This window comes from Arvicola amphibius, chromosome 4 (assembly GCF_903992535.2).
Source record: "Arvicola amphibius chromosome 4, mArvAmp1.2, whole genome shotgun sequence".
Classification (NCBI taxonomy): Eukaryota; Metazoa; Chordata; class Mammalia; order Rodentia; family Cricetidae; genus Arvicola; species Arvicola amphibius.
Genome location: NC_052050.1, coordinates 36,280,662 through 36,298,146, shown reverse-complemented (window position 1 = coordinate 36,298,146; position 17,485 = coordinate 36,280,662). Strand labels below are relative to the sequence as shown.

The following is a 17,485-nucleotide window of genomic DNA, read 5'->3' as shown; positions in this document are numbered from 1 at the left end:
ATCTGCAGCCCCAGTGCTGGGGACCTACCCCAGTTGCTGAGCTCCAGGTTCAGCAGGAAACCCCTATCTGAAAAGAACGAGGTGACAACTGAAGGACGCCTGATGTTGGCCGCTGGCTTCCGTCTATGTGCACACGCATGTGCACATGAACACACACAGAAGTTCTTAATTATAGCGTGTCAATGTGAAGACACAGCTCTCACTTCAAAGGCGACAAGAATAGGTAGTTTATTTTGAAGCCAGAGATGAGTGACTGTGGCCCAGAAACTCAGACTTAGGTTGCCCCAAATTCCAAGTTCCATTGTGGGAACAGTTTATGATGGTTTTGATGGTAATAGAACAAAGAAAGTCATAAATCAAGACAGTTTTCAAATCCATAGGTGGTAACACTAGAGAGGGGGTTTACAGCCAGAAGGGGAGAACTCTGTAGCTGGGCCTAAGAGGCTGTCTGATGGTGCTTTTAACCCTGTGATTGGCGGGAACGTCAAAGACCAAGAGGTGGCGTTTGCCATGGCTCCTCTTTTCAGAGCTAGATAGCTGAGAGGGAAAAGCGTTTAGTGGTGAAAATGGATTTCTAGGTATTACTTTAGGCCAAAGCTCATGTTTGTATCTAAAAGAAAAAGGAAAGAAATAAAAGAAGTATAAATTTTTGCATCAGGCATCGGCTACTGACCCAATGTCAACCTGAGATATGATTGCCTTCTCAGATGTGGTAGAGGCACCTATCTCTTACCTTAGATTAAACAACACAGGCTTGTCCTGAAGAGTCATTTGCCCAACATTTGGTCATCACTAATACTCAAGTGACTTTAAAAAAAACAAAAACAAAAAACAGCAAACCCTCTTTTAAAGAGAGACCAAATGGAGTTGAAATTCATCACCTTTAAGCCAGGTGTGGTGGTGCATGCCTCTAAGATTTGTACTAACAAGCCAGAGATGGGCAAGATCCCTGTGAGCTTGAGGTCCTGCTGGATGATAAAAGCTATATAGTGAGATCTTACCTCAAAAATAGATAAACAAAGATTTCAGCTTAAGAGAAAGTCTAGGGGTGATTCCTAATGTGCCACCATGTTGTGTCTTGGGCTGCTCTCCTGGGGGTGACAGGCTGAGGACATCTTGAGGGGTCAGTTCTTAGGATGCTTCCCTGGGAAAGTCATGCATTATTCTGTCTGACCCAGGGACAGAGTATGGATTTTCATTATTGGTGCCCAGTGGCACTTAACACACACTAAGTGAACCACTGGCCAGAAAAACAGAAACGAAAGAACCCAAGGTAAGATGCAAGCCATGCTTAGCAGGGTAAATCTACCAAGAGACAGAGAGATTCACCAACAATGCTTCAAGAGGGATCTCAACACAAGCCTTCAGAAATGTTAGCATTTCTGTTAGCAGACAGAGCTCCACATGGCCATGCCTAGCAGCCTAAGGAGTTCCCCTAAGCTTTAGGGACCTCAGCTTATGCCACACTGAGATTCAGAGAAAAATATGAGACACGTCCAAGTGTGTGAATGGCTTCCCAGGGGAAAAAAGTCTTTATAAATGGTATCGTTTGTTTGTTTTGTTTTGAGGGAGGGTCTCACTAGCCTTGGAATGATCAGCACTACCTCCCTTTTTAAAAAAAAAAAAACTTAAAACAGGCCATGATCGTTGATACAGTGATGTGGACTAATCCTTCTGTACACCGTGTGAATCTATGTCACTATGATTGGTTTAAGAAGCAAGCAAACAGGCCATTAGCTGAACAGGACAAAGCTAGGTAGGAAAGCCAAACTGAGAAAGATGGGCTGAGGAAGAGCAAAGTCAGAGGGCCAGCAGCCAGATGCAGAGGGAGCAGGAGATGAACAATGTGCCGTGCTAATAAAGGGACCATCACATGGGAGAGCATAAATAAGGATGTGGGTTAACTGAAAGTATAAGAGTTAGCCGGGCGGTGGCGCACACCTTTAATCCCAGCACCCAGGAGGCAGGGACAGGTGTGTCTCTGTGAGTTCATGGCCAGCCTGGTCTACAGACTGAGTTCCAGGACAGTCTCCAAAGCTGCAGAGAAACCCTGTCCCGAAAAACCAAAAATAAATAAATAGGGTGTAAGAGTGTGAGCGTTAGTAACAAGCCCGAGTGATTACTATTAAGCCTTTGAGGGGTTATTTGACAGGGGCTGTGGGGCAGGAAAACTTCCACCCACAATACAGACTTTTGCTCTGTTGAGGTAAAGAATGAAGGGATGAGGCCAGAAAAAGATGGGAGTAGGAAGCCTTTGTTTCTCTTTCTTTCTGGTGTGATGGCTAAACATAAGGCTGGCCTCAACCCCACAAGAGCCGGCATTGCAGCCCATGTTGAGTGCTGGGATTAAAGGGGTGCCGCCACACCTTGCTTTCCAAACACTTTCAACTTAACTTTTTTTTTTTTTTTTTTTTTTGGTTTTTCGAGACAGGGTTTCTCTGCAGCTTTGGAAACTGTCCTGGAACTAGCTTTTGTAGACCAGGCTGGCCTCGAACTCACAGAGATCCGCCTGCCTCTGCCTCCCGAGTGCTGGGATTAAAGGCGTGCGCCACCACCGCCCGGCTCAACTTAACTTTTTATTGGTATCTCCTTTCAACTCTTATGTAGTTTTAGAGTCTTGTTAATTATTGTAAATTACCAACTTTATCATTTCTTTGCTAGATCATTTACTTTCCAATTAAAGCAGGCTGCCCATTTGTGATTTTTTTTTTCTTTTAAACTTTACGAATGAAGAATTCTGGCTCACTATGCAAAAATAAGACAATTTGAAAGTAGTTAATGCTCCCCACTGAGGGGACTCTTACCTTTAGTTAGATTGTCCATTTTCTTTTAACACTTGTAAGTTGAATTAACATCCTACTCAAACACAAAACCAGCTGGAACTCAAAGTATTTGTTTTTCTCCAAGCATTTCCCCATTCCTTACATTAGATTTAGGAGAAATGTCCAGAGAAAAAGAAAAGGAGAAAAAAGACAGCTAGCAAGCCTGAAAAACAGCCAGAGTCTACAGCGCTTTCAGAAGCCACAAACAAAAACAAACTGATGGTGGAAACCAAATAATAATTAATAATAATAATAATAACAATAATAATACTTTCAAAGCAAACAGACAAAATAGACACCTTGAGCCAAATGCTTTGAAAGAAAAGAGGCATTTACCAACCAAGGAAGCCTGGAACTTCTCTGACACTCCAGCTGAGGAGAAAGCTAGGTGGCTTGGACCCAAAGGGCACCTTGTTTCCACCCAGGGACACCTCCTATGAAAAGCGGGTCATTCCTGGAGCACCATGACTGTCCGAGCAAAAACACAGCTCTCAGTTTATTCTGAAGATGGAGATGAGTTACTGTGGCCTCCATGCCATGTTCCACTGGGGAAGCCATTTACTAAGTTTTTATGGTAGCAGAACAAAAAAAAAAAGAAAAAAAAAAACGGCATAAATCAAGACACTTTTCAAAACCACTACTAGTGGAAGCATCGGAGAGGAGGTTTCCAGCCAACCAAGGAGAACTCAACCAGGAGCCAGATCTCCTCAGTACTTCAGCCCTCTGGTGGGTGGCGCTATGGTCTGTTAGCATAACACAGGGTTTTACCTGGTAGCCACAGGATATTGGGACTAACTTTATCTGCCAAGTCACAGGATGTGAAGTCCAACTTAGCATCACACGCTGGAGTTTCTTGAGCCCTCCAAAGCTACAGAGAAACCCTGTCTCGAAAAACAAACAAACAAAAAATAGAAAAGATTGAAAAGTTTCTGCATCCCAATAAGCCTCTCTGCCAAGACAATAAGTCAAATCAGATCAAACCAAACTGAATTAGAAGAAGCCCAGGTTTAATGGATACAAGGCTCCCGGACTGGATGACTTTCCAGCCCCCAGAGAGGAGACAGGGAAGGAAGACCAGAAAACCACATATTTGTTCTCTGGGGGGCAGTTTAAATACCCTGTGGGAGTGGTCTTGAGCATCTCTGGGAGAGGGGTCATCATTTGGTGGGCTTCCTGAGATGCAGCAGGGTTTGGAGAGAGATGGAGGAGGGGCTTGAAGTGGAGCTTGAACCTGTACATTCCAGACTCTTTGGATATATGGATGCCAGGGGCTGGGGTGAAACTTCCATTCAATGTACGTTACAACTTACAGTAGTCCACAGACACAGGTACACAGTACAACGGGGTTTGTTGAGAACGCATGGTGTTCAGATTCATTTGTTTGGCCTTTAGCATTATAGAGGCCTTTTCCTTAAAACACCGATTAGTGAGAATCTAGAACTAAAGATGGGAGATTAGAATCTCTCAAGGAGAAAATCCAGCTGGCATGTAGGACTGCAAAGGCCCATAGACTTCCCCTTAATTGAGGCTATAAAACCAACAGGTAAAACCACCGCCTTGAGGAAGCAGTGCCTAAGGCTATCAACTTTACAAACCGCTTCTAAAATAGCCTTAGCAAGCACTTTTGGAAGGCAGGCAAGACTATAGAGTGCTCTTAAGACCAGGGTCAATAGTTCAGTTGGTAAAATACCTGCCTACCACATGAGCTTCAGGAATCGGATGGGAGTTTGACACCCAGTACCCACGTAAAAAGATGGGCATGGTGACAAACTCTTGTCACCCTGTGCTGGGAAAGCAGGACTAGGCTGATCCCTCAGTGAGTGACAGCTCTCTGTGAGAAACTTTTATCTCTGAAAATAAAGTGGGGGCTGATGAGCTAGCTAGTTCAGTCACTAAATTTGAATAGGTAAGTTCAATCCCCAGAACCCATTGTGGAAGACTCTTGAAAGTTGTCCTCTGACCTCTACATGTATGTGCTGTGACGTGCATTACATGCACAAGAGCACATGTGTGTGTGTGCACACACACCCTTATATAGCAATACACATACCACTATACACAAAAGATTTCAGAATCAAGAGACTATAATAAGTAGTCATTCTTTTAGAATTATGACTTTATGTATATGGGTTTTTGTCTGCATGTCTGTCTGAGTACCATAAGCGTGCCTTGTACTGGTTGGGGCCAGAAGAGGAAGTCGAGGACCCTGGGACTAGAGATACCAGGCTTGTAAGGCTTGTGGGTGCTGAGACTCAAACCTGGGTCCTCTGGAAGAGCAGTTGGTGCTCTCAACTGCTAAGTCATCTCTCGGCTCCCTGGAGGGGCCATTCTAATGCGTTTGGATCCAGCTGTAGAAGAGAAGTGTCTTTCTCAAGGCATCTTGGGCTGCTGTCCTGGAGGGAAGAGAGCAGCCTAGGACATCAGCAGATCCATCCCCATGGTGACGTCTTCTCAGAGGAATGGGAACTGTTTCATCTGACCCAGCGCTTGAGTGAGGAACTCCAGGAGAGTTCTGTCTATGGTGCTCTGCTCGTGGCACTCACTAAACACTACATGGGGGACCAGTGAGATGGCTCAGTGGATAAAGGTGCTTGCTGCTAAGCCTGACCACCTGAGTTTGATGAGGTGGTGGAAAAAGAGAACTAACCCCTGAAAACTGCCACTGATCTCCACATGCATACTGTGTCATATGTGTATCTATGTGCGCACCCCCACACTCATGCACATACATGACCCAAACAGAGATAACCCTTCAAAACAGTATAAAACAAATTAAACACTGTATGGATTTATCACCAGGAAAACAGAAGCAAAGAAATTAAGGAAACATATGAACCGCAATTAAAGTGGTCCAGCTGAGCAATGGTCAGGGGAACTCATGAAGAATACTTGAGACAGAGCCCAGACAAATCCCCTAAAGATGTCAGTGGGGACAGGGACCCAGGTTGAGTTCTGCATTGTCACCCAAGGCAACTGGAAACATTCCCTTAATCTCTTAAAAAAGCTGGATACAAAAGCAAACCTAGGATTTGTGTCTTTGACACAAAAAAGAATTTCATAAATAGCCTGTATGAAGCAGAGCCGGGCATTTACTAAAAATACAAAGTCATGCACCCAAGAGAACAAAAATACACCGCAAGCATGGCTGTGGGCTTCTCAAAGGAGTTAAACCCTCGCGGGGGTGGAGGGTGGGAGTATTCAAGAGAGACACTAGGGATAAGAACACGACGTACCCGAGTGTGGGTGTGGGCTTCTCTTAGGGGAGTCACAGTGACCTGTGCTAGCATTGCCTACATTGGTGGTTCTCAAGGGGTTACTAAAAAACTTTATTTTCCTCTTCTCCCTCCTATTTTTTAAAATACATTTATTTAGTGTGTGTGTGTGTAGGTCAGAGGACACTGGCAGGAGCTGATTCTCTCCTTCCACTTTGCCCATCCTGGGATGGATGGGACTCAGGCTGCCCAGCTTGCCAGTGCAGGCTTTTACCCCCTGGGCCATTTCTCTGACCTTTCTATCTCTCTTTGATAAGGGAGATTATGGGGTATCTTTAGAGGTGACATCTGATAAGGTAAAAACAGGAACCACTTGGTGGCAGGAAGAACCCTTTCACTCTACAAGTGGGGTTTCTGGTGAGATCCCTAAACTGTGGGTTTTCACAAGGGGGGAAGGGCAAATGTCAGTTGTGTTGGAATTCTTGAAGCTGGGGAGAGGCTTCAACCAGACCCTGAGCTAAGGGCTTTCTTTCCCTTCTCTTGTCCCTATATTTTGTCCTGTCTTTTTTTTTTTTTTTTTCTGTTTCACTTTGACCTCAGATGGAGCCTGTGACTTCCCACTGCCTCCCCTGTTGCAGTTAGAGCCACACAAGTGAAAACCCCTGGACAAGGGTGGTGATTCATTTTTGAATACCCATGGGCCGGCAGTCACACCCAGGCCCTAGCAAACCCTGTGAAAGCCTCCACTGAGTTGGTTCCCAGTAACCGGTTATTGGTGGAGGTCATGGGAGCAAGACTGTCACTCAATCAGTCATCTTCCTCCCACCTCCCTCCCTTCACAGAGGAGGAAGTCGCAACCAGAGGAAGAGGAAGATTGCCCAAGGCCATCCCTGCGTCAGAGGAAGAACAAAGACTTGAACTCGGAACCTGAGTTTTCAGCTTGGGGTACCTTGGGCTGAGTAAAAGGAAGAAAACTGCTTCAGGGCTTGGGTACTGGGCAGGGCTTGGTCGGGCTGGCAGCTTTATGGTCCTTTAAGTTCCTGGGACATGTTGGTGCCATCTATCTCTCTAATCATCACGAAGCAGGCTTGGTCCCTTCTGCAGGGAAGCTGGGCTCCAGGTGTCTGGACGACGTGACAGGTTTATGGCTAGGCTGGAGTTTGGGCTGGAATGACGTGACAGGGATGGGAGGGTGGGGGAGAGCCGGGGGAGTGGGTGTGGGGTAGGATGTGATAGCCAGGGCACCTAGGAAGCCACCACAGAGTCAGGAATGTCAGATAGAAACACCGGGTGATCACCTCAAAGCACCTTATTCACACTCTGAGGCATTCTAACTATCCCTAGGGAATACCTTCTTCACCCTGCAGACCGGCCTGAACACATCCTGGCCTCCCACAGGCTTCTCTCCAGAGACACCCCACCTCTTTTAAAATGAATACACAAATCACTGATCAATAATTATTGTCTGGTCAGGCTAGCAAATCTCTCCCCTGCTTGTCAGGGGGCTGGCCTAGGTTCCAGGGACATCCTGAATCCTCAATTCCTCCTCTTTCATCCCTAAAAGAGACATTTTCAGCCCCACAAACACAAATCCACTCTCCAAATAAGGCTCCCAGGTTAGAGATTAAATTCCTCCAGGGCCCAGCAGACAATAAGACCCTGAGCCTGGTGGGGACGCCCCTCCCCCACCCCGCCTCTCGCTCGGTAGGATCAAAGCTGCTCCTGTAGGTTGTGTGATCCTAGGCCAGAGATAGGAGTAGGCCAGTCTCTAACAAGAGCGGAAACCCTTTGCTTAGATTGTCCAGATGAAGCCATTCCTCTTCAGGGGTCCAAAAGCTGGTGTCGAGGCAGGGAGAGGGTGATGAGAATTTGGCAACGGATGGGGAAGTAGCTGGACCAGAAAATGGGGCTTCCTGTTGATGGAGGAGTCCAGGTATACTGCCTGATTCCTCGTCCATCTCCCCAATCCCGTCCCAGATTCCTAACCTCCCATGGATGCACGGATTCTCCAGGAGATTCAGGGGATCACCATAGAGACCGACGTCAAGAAGTGCTTGTCTGGAAGCAAGGCCGGATCCATTTCTCCGGATCCATTTCTCCGGATCTAGGAGACGGTTTCCTCAAGGAATCTTTCTTGACTCTTCCTGACTGATGGGAGAACTTGAGAGTACACTTAGACCCTTGTTTTTTCTCTCTTCCCAAGGTCAGGGCATCTCAATAGCAACTAGTCCTATCCCCTGTGACACCTTGGGGTTTCCTAGTAAGCCACTTTACAAACTAACTTTCAATTGTGTTTTCCCCGCGCTCCCCCACCGCCCCATTCCCCCACTCTTCACCTTCCTATCATCCCCTTAAGTCCATACCCTTTTCAGCCCCCAACTCTCCACTCCTCCCTATCTTGGCTCACACACACACACACACACACACACACACACACACAAAATACTAGTAATAGCAGTTTAAGGGGCTTGGCTTAAGACTGGAAGAAGAGTCACGGTTTTCTTAGAATTTAGTTTGGATGTGGCCCAGTGGTGAGAATGAGAAATAGGGAAAGAAAAAGAAGGGGTGGGGAAAGGAGGATCTCCAGAACCGAGAAAGAAAACTCAAAACAAAATCAAGTTTGGTACAGCCTGAGAGGAAAATGATGAGACTCGAGAAACAGCTACCACTGCCTGAAAGAGCCTCTCACCGGGCATCTCTTCCACAACCAGCATTGCAAAGTTTTCAACCCTCCTGATTCTCTGTCTTCCCCGAGACCGTTTACATTCACCCAGCCTCAAATCAAAAGTTCATTCCAAAGACACATTAGGAGACCCAGTACAGTGGTCAGTGGCAACATGATGGAAGCTACGAATCTGGGAAGACACCCCTGTGGGTCAGGTACCTCAGGATAGCCCCTCTGTTCCCGGATCAGTGACCGGGAGTAGGATGGAGGCAGGGTGAGAAGACTACACTTTCAAACCCTGCGGACGCGGGGCAGGTGAGGGGTCTTTTCACCGCGGATTAAGGTAGTAGGGTAGGCGGGGAGAGGATTCTTTCAGACCTGAGACTGGACGAGACAAGAAAGGGGAGGCTCCGCCAGGAGGAGGAGCCGCCTCCCACGACCTGCTGTCGGGGCTCCCTCCCGTCGTGGCTCTGCTATAAAGCCTCAACCGGCATGATCGCGACGCCTCCAGTGGCTTCCTCGGTGCCTGACTCTGTGCTGGGCAGCGTCTTTGCCCTCAAGCACCATGCAGCTGCTTCTTGCTCTGTTGGCGCTGGCTTACGAAGCCAGTTCTACCGCAGGTACCCTTGGGTGACCCTCTGCGCCCTCAGCCCCGCTCCCCTTGTTAGCGTGCTCCCGCTGCGCATGGTTCATGCAGGGAACCGTGAGGGTGCAGCGGACCTGGCTATGCGTGAGCGTGGGCGCCTACACGTGTCCGCGGGCGGCTGCGGGGAAGCGTGCGCCCGCATGTGCGCGGCCGAGGGGTGTTCGCGTGGCGGACGTGCGTTGTGATCTGTGGTGAGGCTGTTTCTCCGACCCGCCCGAATGCACGATCCTTTCCTCACCTTGGTTCTCCTGGGTCTCCCCCTGGGTGGCGAGTAGCCGTCTGACCTGCAGGGACTCTGAGCCGGTAGCTGTTGCCCGCCCAGAACAAGCGCAGGAGGTTGGATGTTTTGAGGGTCCCCGTGTTTCCCTCTTCCCACCTTGGGTTCCTCTGAGCCGCAAGCTCCCTTCTCCCCAGCCTCCAGCGCTGGATTGGGAGCCTGGCGGGGGGCATCCCAAGACCCAAGTCCCCGGCCAAGCCGGTCTTTCCGGACAAGGTGATTTTCGTTTAAAGATTAATGGTGAGCACGAGCTCTTAATTATTCTTCTAGGTGGGAGGTAGCGGTAGAGGAGTGTTAATATTTGATAAGGAGCTAAAGGCGATTCTAGCGGCTGGTACCTTCTCCGTTACCCCACAGCTCTTCACAAAGACCTCATCTCTTAGACCGCGGGCAAGTTTTCCCCTCCAATGGGTCAAACCTCCCTTCCAGAGTTAGGTGCTCTGCCCTTATAATGGAGCAGGGGGAGCAGGGATTGAGGAAGCTCTCGGCCGCAGAGGTGGAAAGAGAATTCTCCCTGCTGCAGGAGGGACTTAGCTTGGAGGATGTAGGGCATCCTCAGCTCCAAAGCTCCTTCCTATGGGGAGAGAAAAGAACAACTAATACAACGTACAACGAGAGAGAGAGAGAGAGAGAGCGATGATGGATGAGCGAGTGAGGAGACGAGTTGAAGAGAGAAGAGCAGAGAGACGTGAGCAGAGAGAGGAGTTTCCGGAGATGAGGAGGAGAGGAAGAGAGAGAAGAGAGAGAGAGAAGAGAGAGAGACAGAGAGAGAGACAGAGAGAGAGAGAGACAGAGAGAGAGAGAGAGAGAGAGAGAGAGAGAGAGAGAGAGACTTGGGGTGGATATTTGAAACGACTTAGTAGAAAGAAAAATGTTTTTAAATTAATGGGTGCCTCCTAGCTGTTCACCTTGGGTTTTGTCGTTTACAAAGCAGGTATAGTAGTAACTCTGCTCCTGGGTGCTGTTTTAAGGATCGTCTGTAAGAGAATTTAAGCAGTGCCTGTAGGCTCTGGGCAGAAGTACTCCCAGGACGGTCATGAGACTCAGCCGATGACCTGGGGCTGTAGGCAGGAATCCTCTCAGCTGACCTCTTCACAGGAAGTGTTCCAGTAGAGCGCCAGGACCACTTTCCTCAGGCATTACACTGCAGGGATTGGAAAGAGCCCCGTTGCACTGCTTAGAGGGAGGAGGTGATAGTCCACCCCTTCAGGGTCCCAGACCCCGAGCTGAGCCGGTGCTGAGACTTTGCCCAGGACACTCGCGTTCTGCTGAGCTGGTTGCTGGAGTCTTCCACTTTCTCTCAGTGTGAGGGTGGGGTGAGCAAGGTCCATTAAAAATGACTTCAGTCTTCTCTAAAAGACCTCTGAACCAGGAGCCAAAATAAACCCTTCCTGCCTCAAAAAGTGGAGGGGAGGGAGAAGCCTGTGACTGGGATGGAGAACAGTGGCTCCCCAAGGGGCAATGTTTTGTCTCTAACCCCATCTCCAGTCAGGGGTTAGGTAGGACCCAGAGCTGGGAGCCTCTATGCTTCCCAGATCCTTTATCTTGGGCATGGCCAGAGGCATTATTCTTTGCAATGGTTGCACCTCAGAAGCAAGTGTGGGAGCCTGAGCTGACTGGTGCCCTGCCACCTGACTGACTGTAAGATGCCACCTGACCCCTGGCCTCTGCTTCAATCAGCATCGTGTTTTCTGGCCACCACCTCCTGAAGAGAGGGTAGTTACAAGAGTGTTCAGTCAAGCAGGTCAAAAGTCTCTGTGATTAAGACAGTGGAGCAGAGGTCACACTAACCAGGGAGCTGGGGCCAGCGTCAGGGAAGGGAAGATTCCTGAGAAGTGCCCAGATGGATTCCCCCTGGGGCAGGGCCTGAGGGTTCTGCTCTCCAGAGCTGGCCTTCTCCAGGAATAGTTTCCCCTACTACCCGGTCCTCTGAGGTCAGACTCAGGAAGTTTGGACCTGCTCCTCTCCTCAATGTGACTGGCCAGCCCTTCATCTGGTCTGAGAGTTTGGGGTAGAGACAGAGCAGGCCTGGAAGGAAGGGGAACAGACTCAGGCTTCAGAGGCACTAGGCTCACCTAGAGAGGGACGGCCACTGCACACCACCCCAGCGCATCAGCCCGCCGAGAGTAGACAGACCACCACGGGGAAGACCTCGAAATATGGCCATGTTATCTGGGCAGCAGGAGTGAACTCTGATCTAGGGCTAGGAAACTAGAAAATCCAGAGTGGCCATTGGAGGCTGCTTTTCTGGAGGGCTCCCTCTTGTAGCCTAGAACCTTGTTCCTCTTGCTTACAAAGAGCCTGATTTGTATACTTCCCTCCTCACCCTGTCTCCATTTCAGGGACAGTTCCCTGCCCAGAATCAGGAAGAGATAGGGCATGGAGGTACAGAGCTCAGGCAAGAAGAGAGTCTGGGACACACACCTATTATCCAAGCCTAGCTATATAGGGAGATGGTGTCTGACAAAGAAGAAAAAAACCAAGGACTAGGTCTATAGCTCAGTGGTGGAGCACTTGCCTGGCATGGGTGAGGTCCTGGGTTTGATTCCTAGCCCTGGAAGAATAATAAAATAAGACAAAACCCCAGAAAGCTCCCCGAGGGAGGGGCTGGTGATGCAGTGTGAGGACTCAGAGCTGAGCCCGGGCAGCACTTTTCTTAGGAATGTCCTCACCCCTGAATTCTTTCCAGCTCACCCCATGCATTTTCCTCTCCTGCCTTGGCTCAGTTTTGGCCATCTGCTCGCTGACAGGAGGCCAGGGAGGAGGGGCAGAGTTGTCTGTGAACTTTTCTGAGTATAGGCTGCCTGGAGAAGCCCATGCCATCTCTCATTTAATCCTCTCTAGTCTCATGGGTGGGCATGATGGCTCCATTTCACATACGATAAAACCAAAGAGAGTAAGTAAGGGACCATCCTTAAACACAGGCAGGGCTCCTAAGTCAGAATTCTAGCTTTGGATGAAATGCTTCATCATTCACCCTGAGGATCTCTCTCTCTCTCTCTCTCTCTCTCTCTCTCTCTCTCTCTCTCTCTCTCTCTGTGTGTGTGTGTGTGTGTCTTTTTCTCCTGTAGACCTTATTTTTACAGCAGATTGAACTTTACAGGAGAAGTGCAGAATGCCTGTCTGTGCCGTGCCCCTGCATGGATCCCTTGGACAGTTTATTGCACTGCTATGGCTCTTTGTGCTGCTTTCCTCAGTAACACTGGTGTTTCTGTCTTCATGCTCGTGACAATTCAGAGTGGACCTTGACAAAGCAAAAGGGGCCTTAAGGAAGGGTTGCTCATCCCCCGGTGGCCTGCATCAACACCCTCCTTCCTCATCCCCAAGGCAGCCTGACTTGGAAGGCTGGAACCCACTCTATTGTTCCAGAAAGGAGGGTTGTTCTCATCCTTCGCTCTCAACTGAGCCTCCTTTTAGGTTCCAGGCAGGATGCAGGAGGGAAAAGAGGTTAATGACCCAGGGACAGAGCGAGCAGCTTCAGATAGCCCCCTGAAGATCATGATGAGCACTCGGTGTTGCTGGCATTCCTACGATGGCTTTGCTGTACTTTATTTGTTTTTTCCAGACAGGGTTTCTCTGCCTAGCCCTGGCTGTCCTGGAACTTGCTCTGTAAATCAGGCTGGCCTGGAACACAAGAGATCCGTTTGCCTCTACTCCCCCTTTTCCCCACCCCAGTGCTGGGATTACAGTCATGTGCACAGGCCATTCCAATTGCAGCCTTTCCTTTGATCGTTAGTTAAGTCTACTTCCCTGGGGACTTCGGTCCCACACCCCAGAAGGCTCCCATTCCCACCCAAGTTTTCACACCAGGGTTTTTTCCCAGGCTCTGGTCCATGGGGTTGTGTGAACAATTCACACGCACGCCCAGGGTTCACATTCTTCCTTTCTCTGTTCCAGGTGAACACTGGTGCTATGACATCCAGGCCAATAAGCCCAACAGCAATTGCAAGAGTGAGTACTGCCCGCCAACAGCCCCTTCCAACACAGGCCCACCTGCACACACCTCCAGCACTCAGTGACTAGGAGACGGCGAATGTCCCTGAGGCTGACCTGGGAAACTAAATTAACAGCACATTTGCTATTTTTTTCCCCACACAATGGAGGCTGAGTCCGGTCGAGCCCTTTGAGGTGGAAGTAGGAGATGCTTCTTAGGAGTTTATTGTTGGAGTGCTGAGTCACCCAGGGTCCTGCATGCGCTAGACAAGAAGCATTTTACAGCCGAGCCACACCCCCTTGCCTCCCTGGCACTTTTCCTAATGCTGACCAATTTCCCTGTAGCCTGCTGTGTTGGGGAACTGCCACTGTCTTGCCCCTACCTAGCTAAATGTTGGCATTGCCTGCCTGGCTCTCCTTCCCTCCCATGTCCTAGAGAATGCCTTGTCAGATCCAAGTTCCTTCCATCACAGCTCTTCCGGGGGTTGTCCTCCACGGTTTCCAAAGCTGAAAAGGGGTCTCCCACTCAGCAACTTTTAATCTTCCCAGCATTCTCTGGGGTTCAGGTTCCCACTGAGAAAGCCAGAGTTCAACATCCTGAGGTTACTTGAATCCCATAGCTCTTAGCCGTCCATCAATGGCAAGCCGGCTTCTTCCCCACCCCTCTCTCAGCCAAATCCCCAACCCTCAGCCGCATTAGAGCCCCACGCACCTGCCTGTGCCAGCATGCTGGAGAAGGAAGAATGCCAGGGCAGAATTCTGAGACTCACACCCTGCTCCGGACCTCACCAGCGTCCGAAGACCTTGACTCACGTTGCTGGGTCAATGTGCCCTTGACTCTCAGCCCTTTCTACCCGCTCAGGACCTGACCAATGGACTGGGGACTGTCAGAAGAACCACCAGTCCCCCATCAACATTGTCACCAAGGAGGCAAAGGTGAACCTCAACCTGAAGCCCTTCACCTTCTTTGGCTATGACCAAAAGAAGAAGTGGGAAGTCAAGAACGATGGACACTCAGGTGGGTCTCGTGTGGGCTGGACGGGCAGGCCTAATGGCGCAGGACGGGTGAGTCGCTCAGGGCTGGAGGTGGGAGGAGCCACCGAGCTTCTAGAGAGGAGGCTCCATCAGCTAGGTGTGTTTTCAGTCATTTCATCAGAAGGGGGGCGAAGGGAGGGAAGGTTCCCGGAAGGAGGGGCCGACCTCTGTGAAAGCACAGAGGTGTGAAACTGCTTGGGTGTTTTGAGTGGGGAACTGTGAGCAGGAGCAGCTGTGTGTGGGAAAAGGCCATAGAGGGAAACCAAGAGGAGATGACCCACGCCCAGAACGGTTCACCAGGGCTGAGGAGTTTGGACGTTATCCTGGGGACACCAGGTCACCACAGAGGGAGTCAAAACAGAGGCAGGCCCGGGACAGGAGTGCATTTTGGGGTGGGTGTAGGGGAGAGCAAGGTGAGCAGGGAGATGGTGTGGCTGCCAGCAGGAGTGCAGGCTGCGTCCCCCGCCCACCTCTCAGGGCCTAGTGAAGGTGGGGGCTGGTGTGGGCACCGGGAGGCCGTGTGAGGACTTTGCCCACTCTGGTGTCCCCCAGTGAAAATGATGCTGGGGAATGGAAGCTTCATTACTGGAGGAGACCTGCCTGCACAGTACCAGGCTGTCCAGTTGCACCTGCACTGGTCACAGGATTTGAACAAAGGCTCAGAACACAGCATTGACGAGAAACACTTTGCCATGGAGGTGAGGTGCCTTCGAGCTGATGCCTGGGCTGGGTTCTGGGTGTGGAGCCGCCTTGGGCAGGATGGGTGGTCCAGCTCCCCATAAGTCATCCATCCACACCCCCTAGATGCACATCGTACATGAGAAGGGGACATCAAGCAACACGGTTGAGGACTCCAAGGACAAGAATGCAGTGCTGGCATTCATGATTGAGGTGGGACTCCCATCCCCTCAATTCTGGGGGCTGACTCTCCTCCAGAAAGAGCTGCTTGTCCCCCCCAGCTCCCAGGATCTCTCTTTAGCTCCCGTCCCTCCCATTCCAGGTGGGAGAGGAGGAGAACAAGGCCTTCCAGCCCCTGGTGGAGGCGCTGTCCCGTATCTCCAAACCCAGTGAGTCAGGACTGGGGAGGAGATGGCTTCTTTCCACAATGGAAGGGACAGAGGTGCTAGGGTAGCAGCTTTCAAGAGTGCCATATGTAAGGGACTTTGTCCCCCACCTAGATACAAACACCACAATGAATGAGATCTCCCTGGAAGACATGCTTCCTAAGAAGGAGAAACTGGTTCGCTACTTCCGTTACCTGGGCTCGCTGACCACACCAACCTGCGATGAGACAGTCATCTGGACTGTGTTTGAGGAGCCCATTAAGCTCAACAAGGACCAGGTACTCAGGCCTAGGGCAAGGTGCCTTCTTCCTATGGAGTCTAGCTCCTTTAAGCCCTCGCTACTTGCCCCACAGGTCTCTGGGATAGGGAATGAGAATCATTGCTTCGGTCCTTGGGTTTCCGCTGGCGGAGAGACAAGCTGGAGAGAAGGCTGTTCGCCGCTTTCCTGAATAGGGAGCCCTGTGGGAAGTCGTGGAAAGGGTGCCCAGAATAGGCTTCCAGAAAAGTGGGAGAGCTGACTGGTTAGTGTGGGGAACCACTTCCTTAGTGCTATCAGGGAGCCATCCAACAAACAACACTTGAGTCTACAATAGCCTCTTGAAAAGACAGCAGGAAGCCCAAAGGACCAAAATCCCTTGGGTTTGTAGCAGTGATTCTCAAAGGGTGACGTCAACATCTTCACCAGTGAGAACTTTCTAGACATGTCTATTCTTAGGCTCACTCCACTTCTATTGAATCAGATACTCTAGGGCTGGGGTCCCCTGAGCTCCTTCAGCTGAGGCTGAAGGACATTCACCTTCAAGAACCACTGTACCACAGCAACAGTGACGCTAACAGGGCTGAGAAGGGACCGGTAGAGGAAAAGGGAGACAACAGAACTCAGCTCCCCACAAACGCCATATTCTATACACATGGTAGTCATTCTGAGCCCCCCTCTTCCTTTCTGAGGTGGCTCCAAGAGGTGACGCCTCTGGCCTGAGGTCACACAAGGAGCATGGCTCCACCTGCTGAGCCCGGTCCCGTCTCTTTCACAGTTCCTGGAATTCTCCAAGCAGCTGTTCTATGATGAAGAACAGACGTTGATTATGAAGGACAACGTGAGGCCCCTGCAGCAGCTAGGAGACCGCCAGGTGTTCAAGTCCCACGCTCCAGGACAGCTGCTGGCTTTGCCCCTGCCTACCCTGTTGGTCCCTACACTCACCTGCCTGCTGGCCGGCTTCCTCCAATGATGGACCGCTTCTGAATATGTGACCTCTGACCTCAGCCTTTAGAGGATACGGCTTCACTTTCCTAGACTTGCAGGTTGGATTTCAGGGATTATTAAAGTACGGGTAGCTGGCCATGGAGGCACACACCTTTAATCCCAGCACTGGTGGGGGCAGAGACATGTGGATCTCTGAGACTGAGCTCAGCCTGTTCTCCATAGGGAATTCAAGGCCACCCAGGGTGAGTTACCAAGGGAGACCCTAACCTTCAGGCCCTACCCACAACTGAACAAAATAAAATATGCATATATTTTTGGAGAAACCCTTTGTAAATCTTTTTTTTTTAAAACCTCTAAAAAAATCACCTTATTCCCTTCGCCCCAGTCTTGACAGGTCAGGGACCTTAAGGCCCTGGAGATTTCTCCCAAGTAGGTATGACCCTGCCTGAGTATGTGAATTGCCCTATCAATACACACTCCCTTAGTCTCAGCCTCAGAAAGGCGTTGAAAGGACCTTGCAGCAGCAGCACGAAAAACGTCAGAAGACTTCTGACCCAGGCTCTTGGGTCAGAGTAAAAGTGGTGGAAACTGAAGCCTAAGAATAGGCTACATGAAGGCTACATGTCT

General features: G+C 50.0%; 1 protein-coding gene across 1 annotated transcript; it reads left to right on the top strand.

The window, feature by feature from the left end:
• The first annotated feature begins 9,229 nt into the window (after positions 1–9,229).
• Ca4 (carbonic anhydrase 4) lies at positions 9,230–16,883 on the top strand. The gene is made up of 8 exons (XM_038329073.1): positions 9,230–9,319; positions 13,520–13,573; positions 14,418–14,573; positions 15,143–15,288; positions 15,395–15,481; positions 15,591–15,657; positions 15,769–15,932; positions 16,689–16,883. Exons 1-8 carry the CDS (start codon positions 9,265–9,267, stop codon positions 16,881–16,883), a joined length of 924 nt encoding a protein of 307 aa, XP_038185001.1. The 5' UTR covers positions 9,230–9,264.
• The last annotated feature ends 602 nt before the right edge of the window (positions 16,884–17,485 follow it).

What these genes read in the sequence shown, in the direction of transcription:
- Ca4 (XM_038329073.1), top strand. Translation starts at nt 9,265, where the DNA reads ATGCAGCTGCTTCTTGCTCTGTTGGCGCTGGCTTACGAAGCCAGTTCT. An exon ending in CGAAGCCAGTTCTACCGCAG is followed by an intron (nt 9,320 to 13,519) that starts GTACCCTTGGGT and finishes TCTCTGTTCCAG; the next exon opens with GTGAACACTGGTGCTATGAC. An exon ending in TGCTGGCATTCATGATTGAG is followed by an intron (nt 15,482 to 15,590) that starts GTGGGACTCCCA and finishes CTCCCATTCCAG; the next exon opens with GTGGGAGAGGAGGAGAACAA.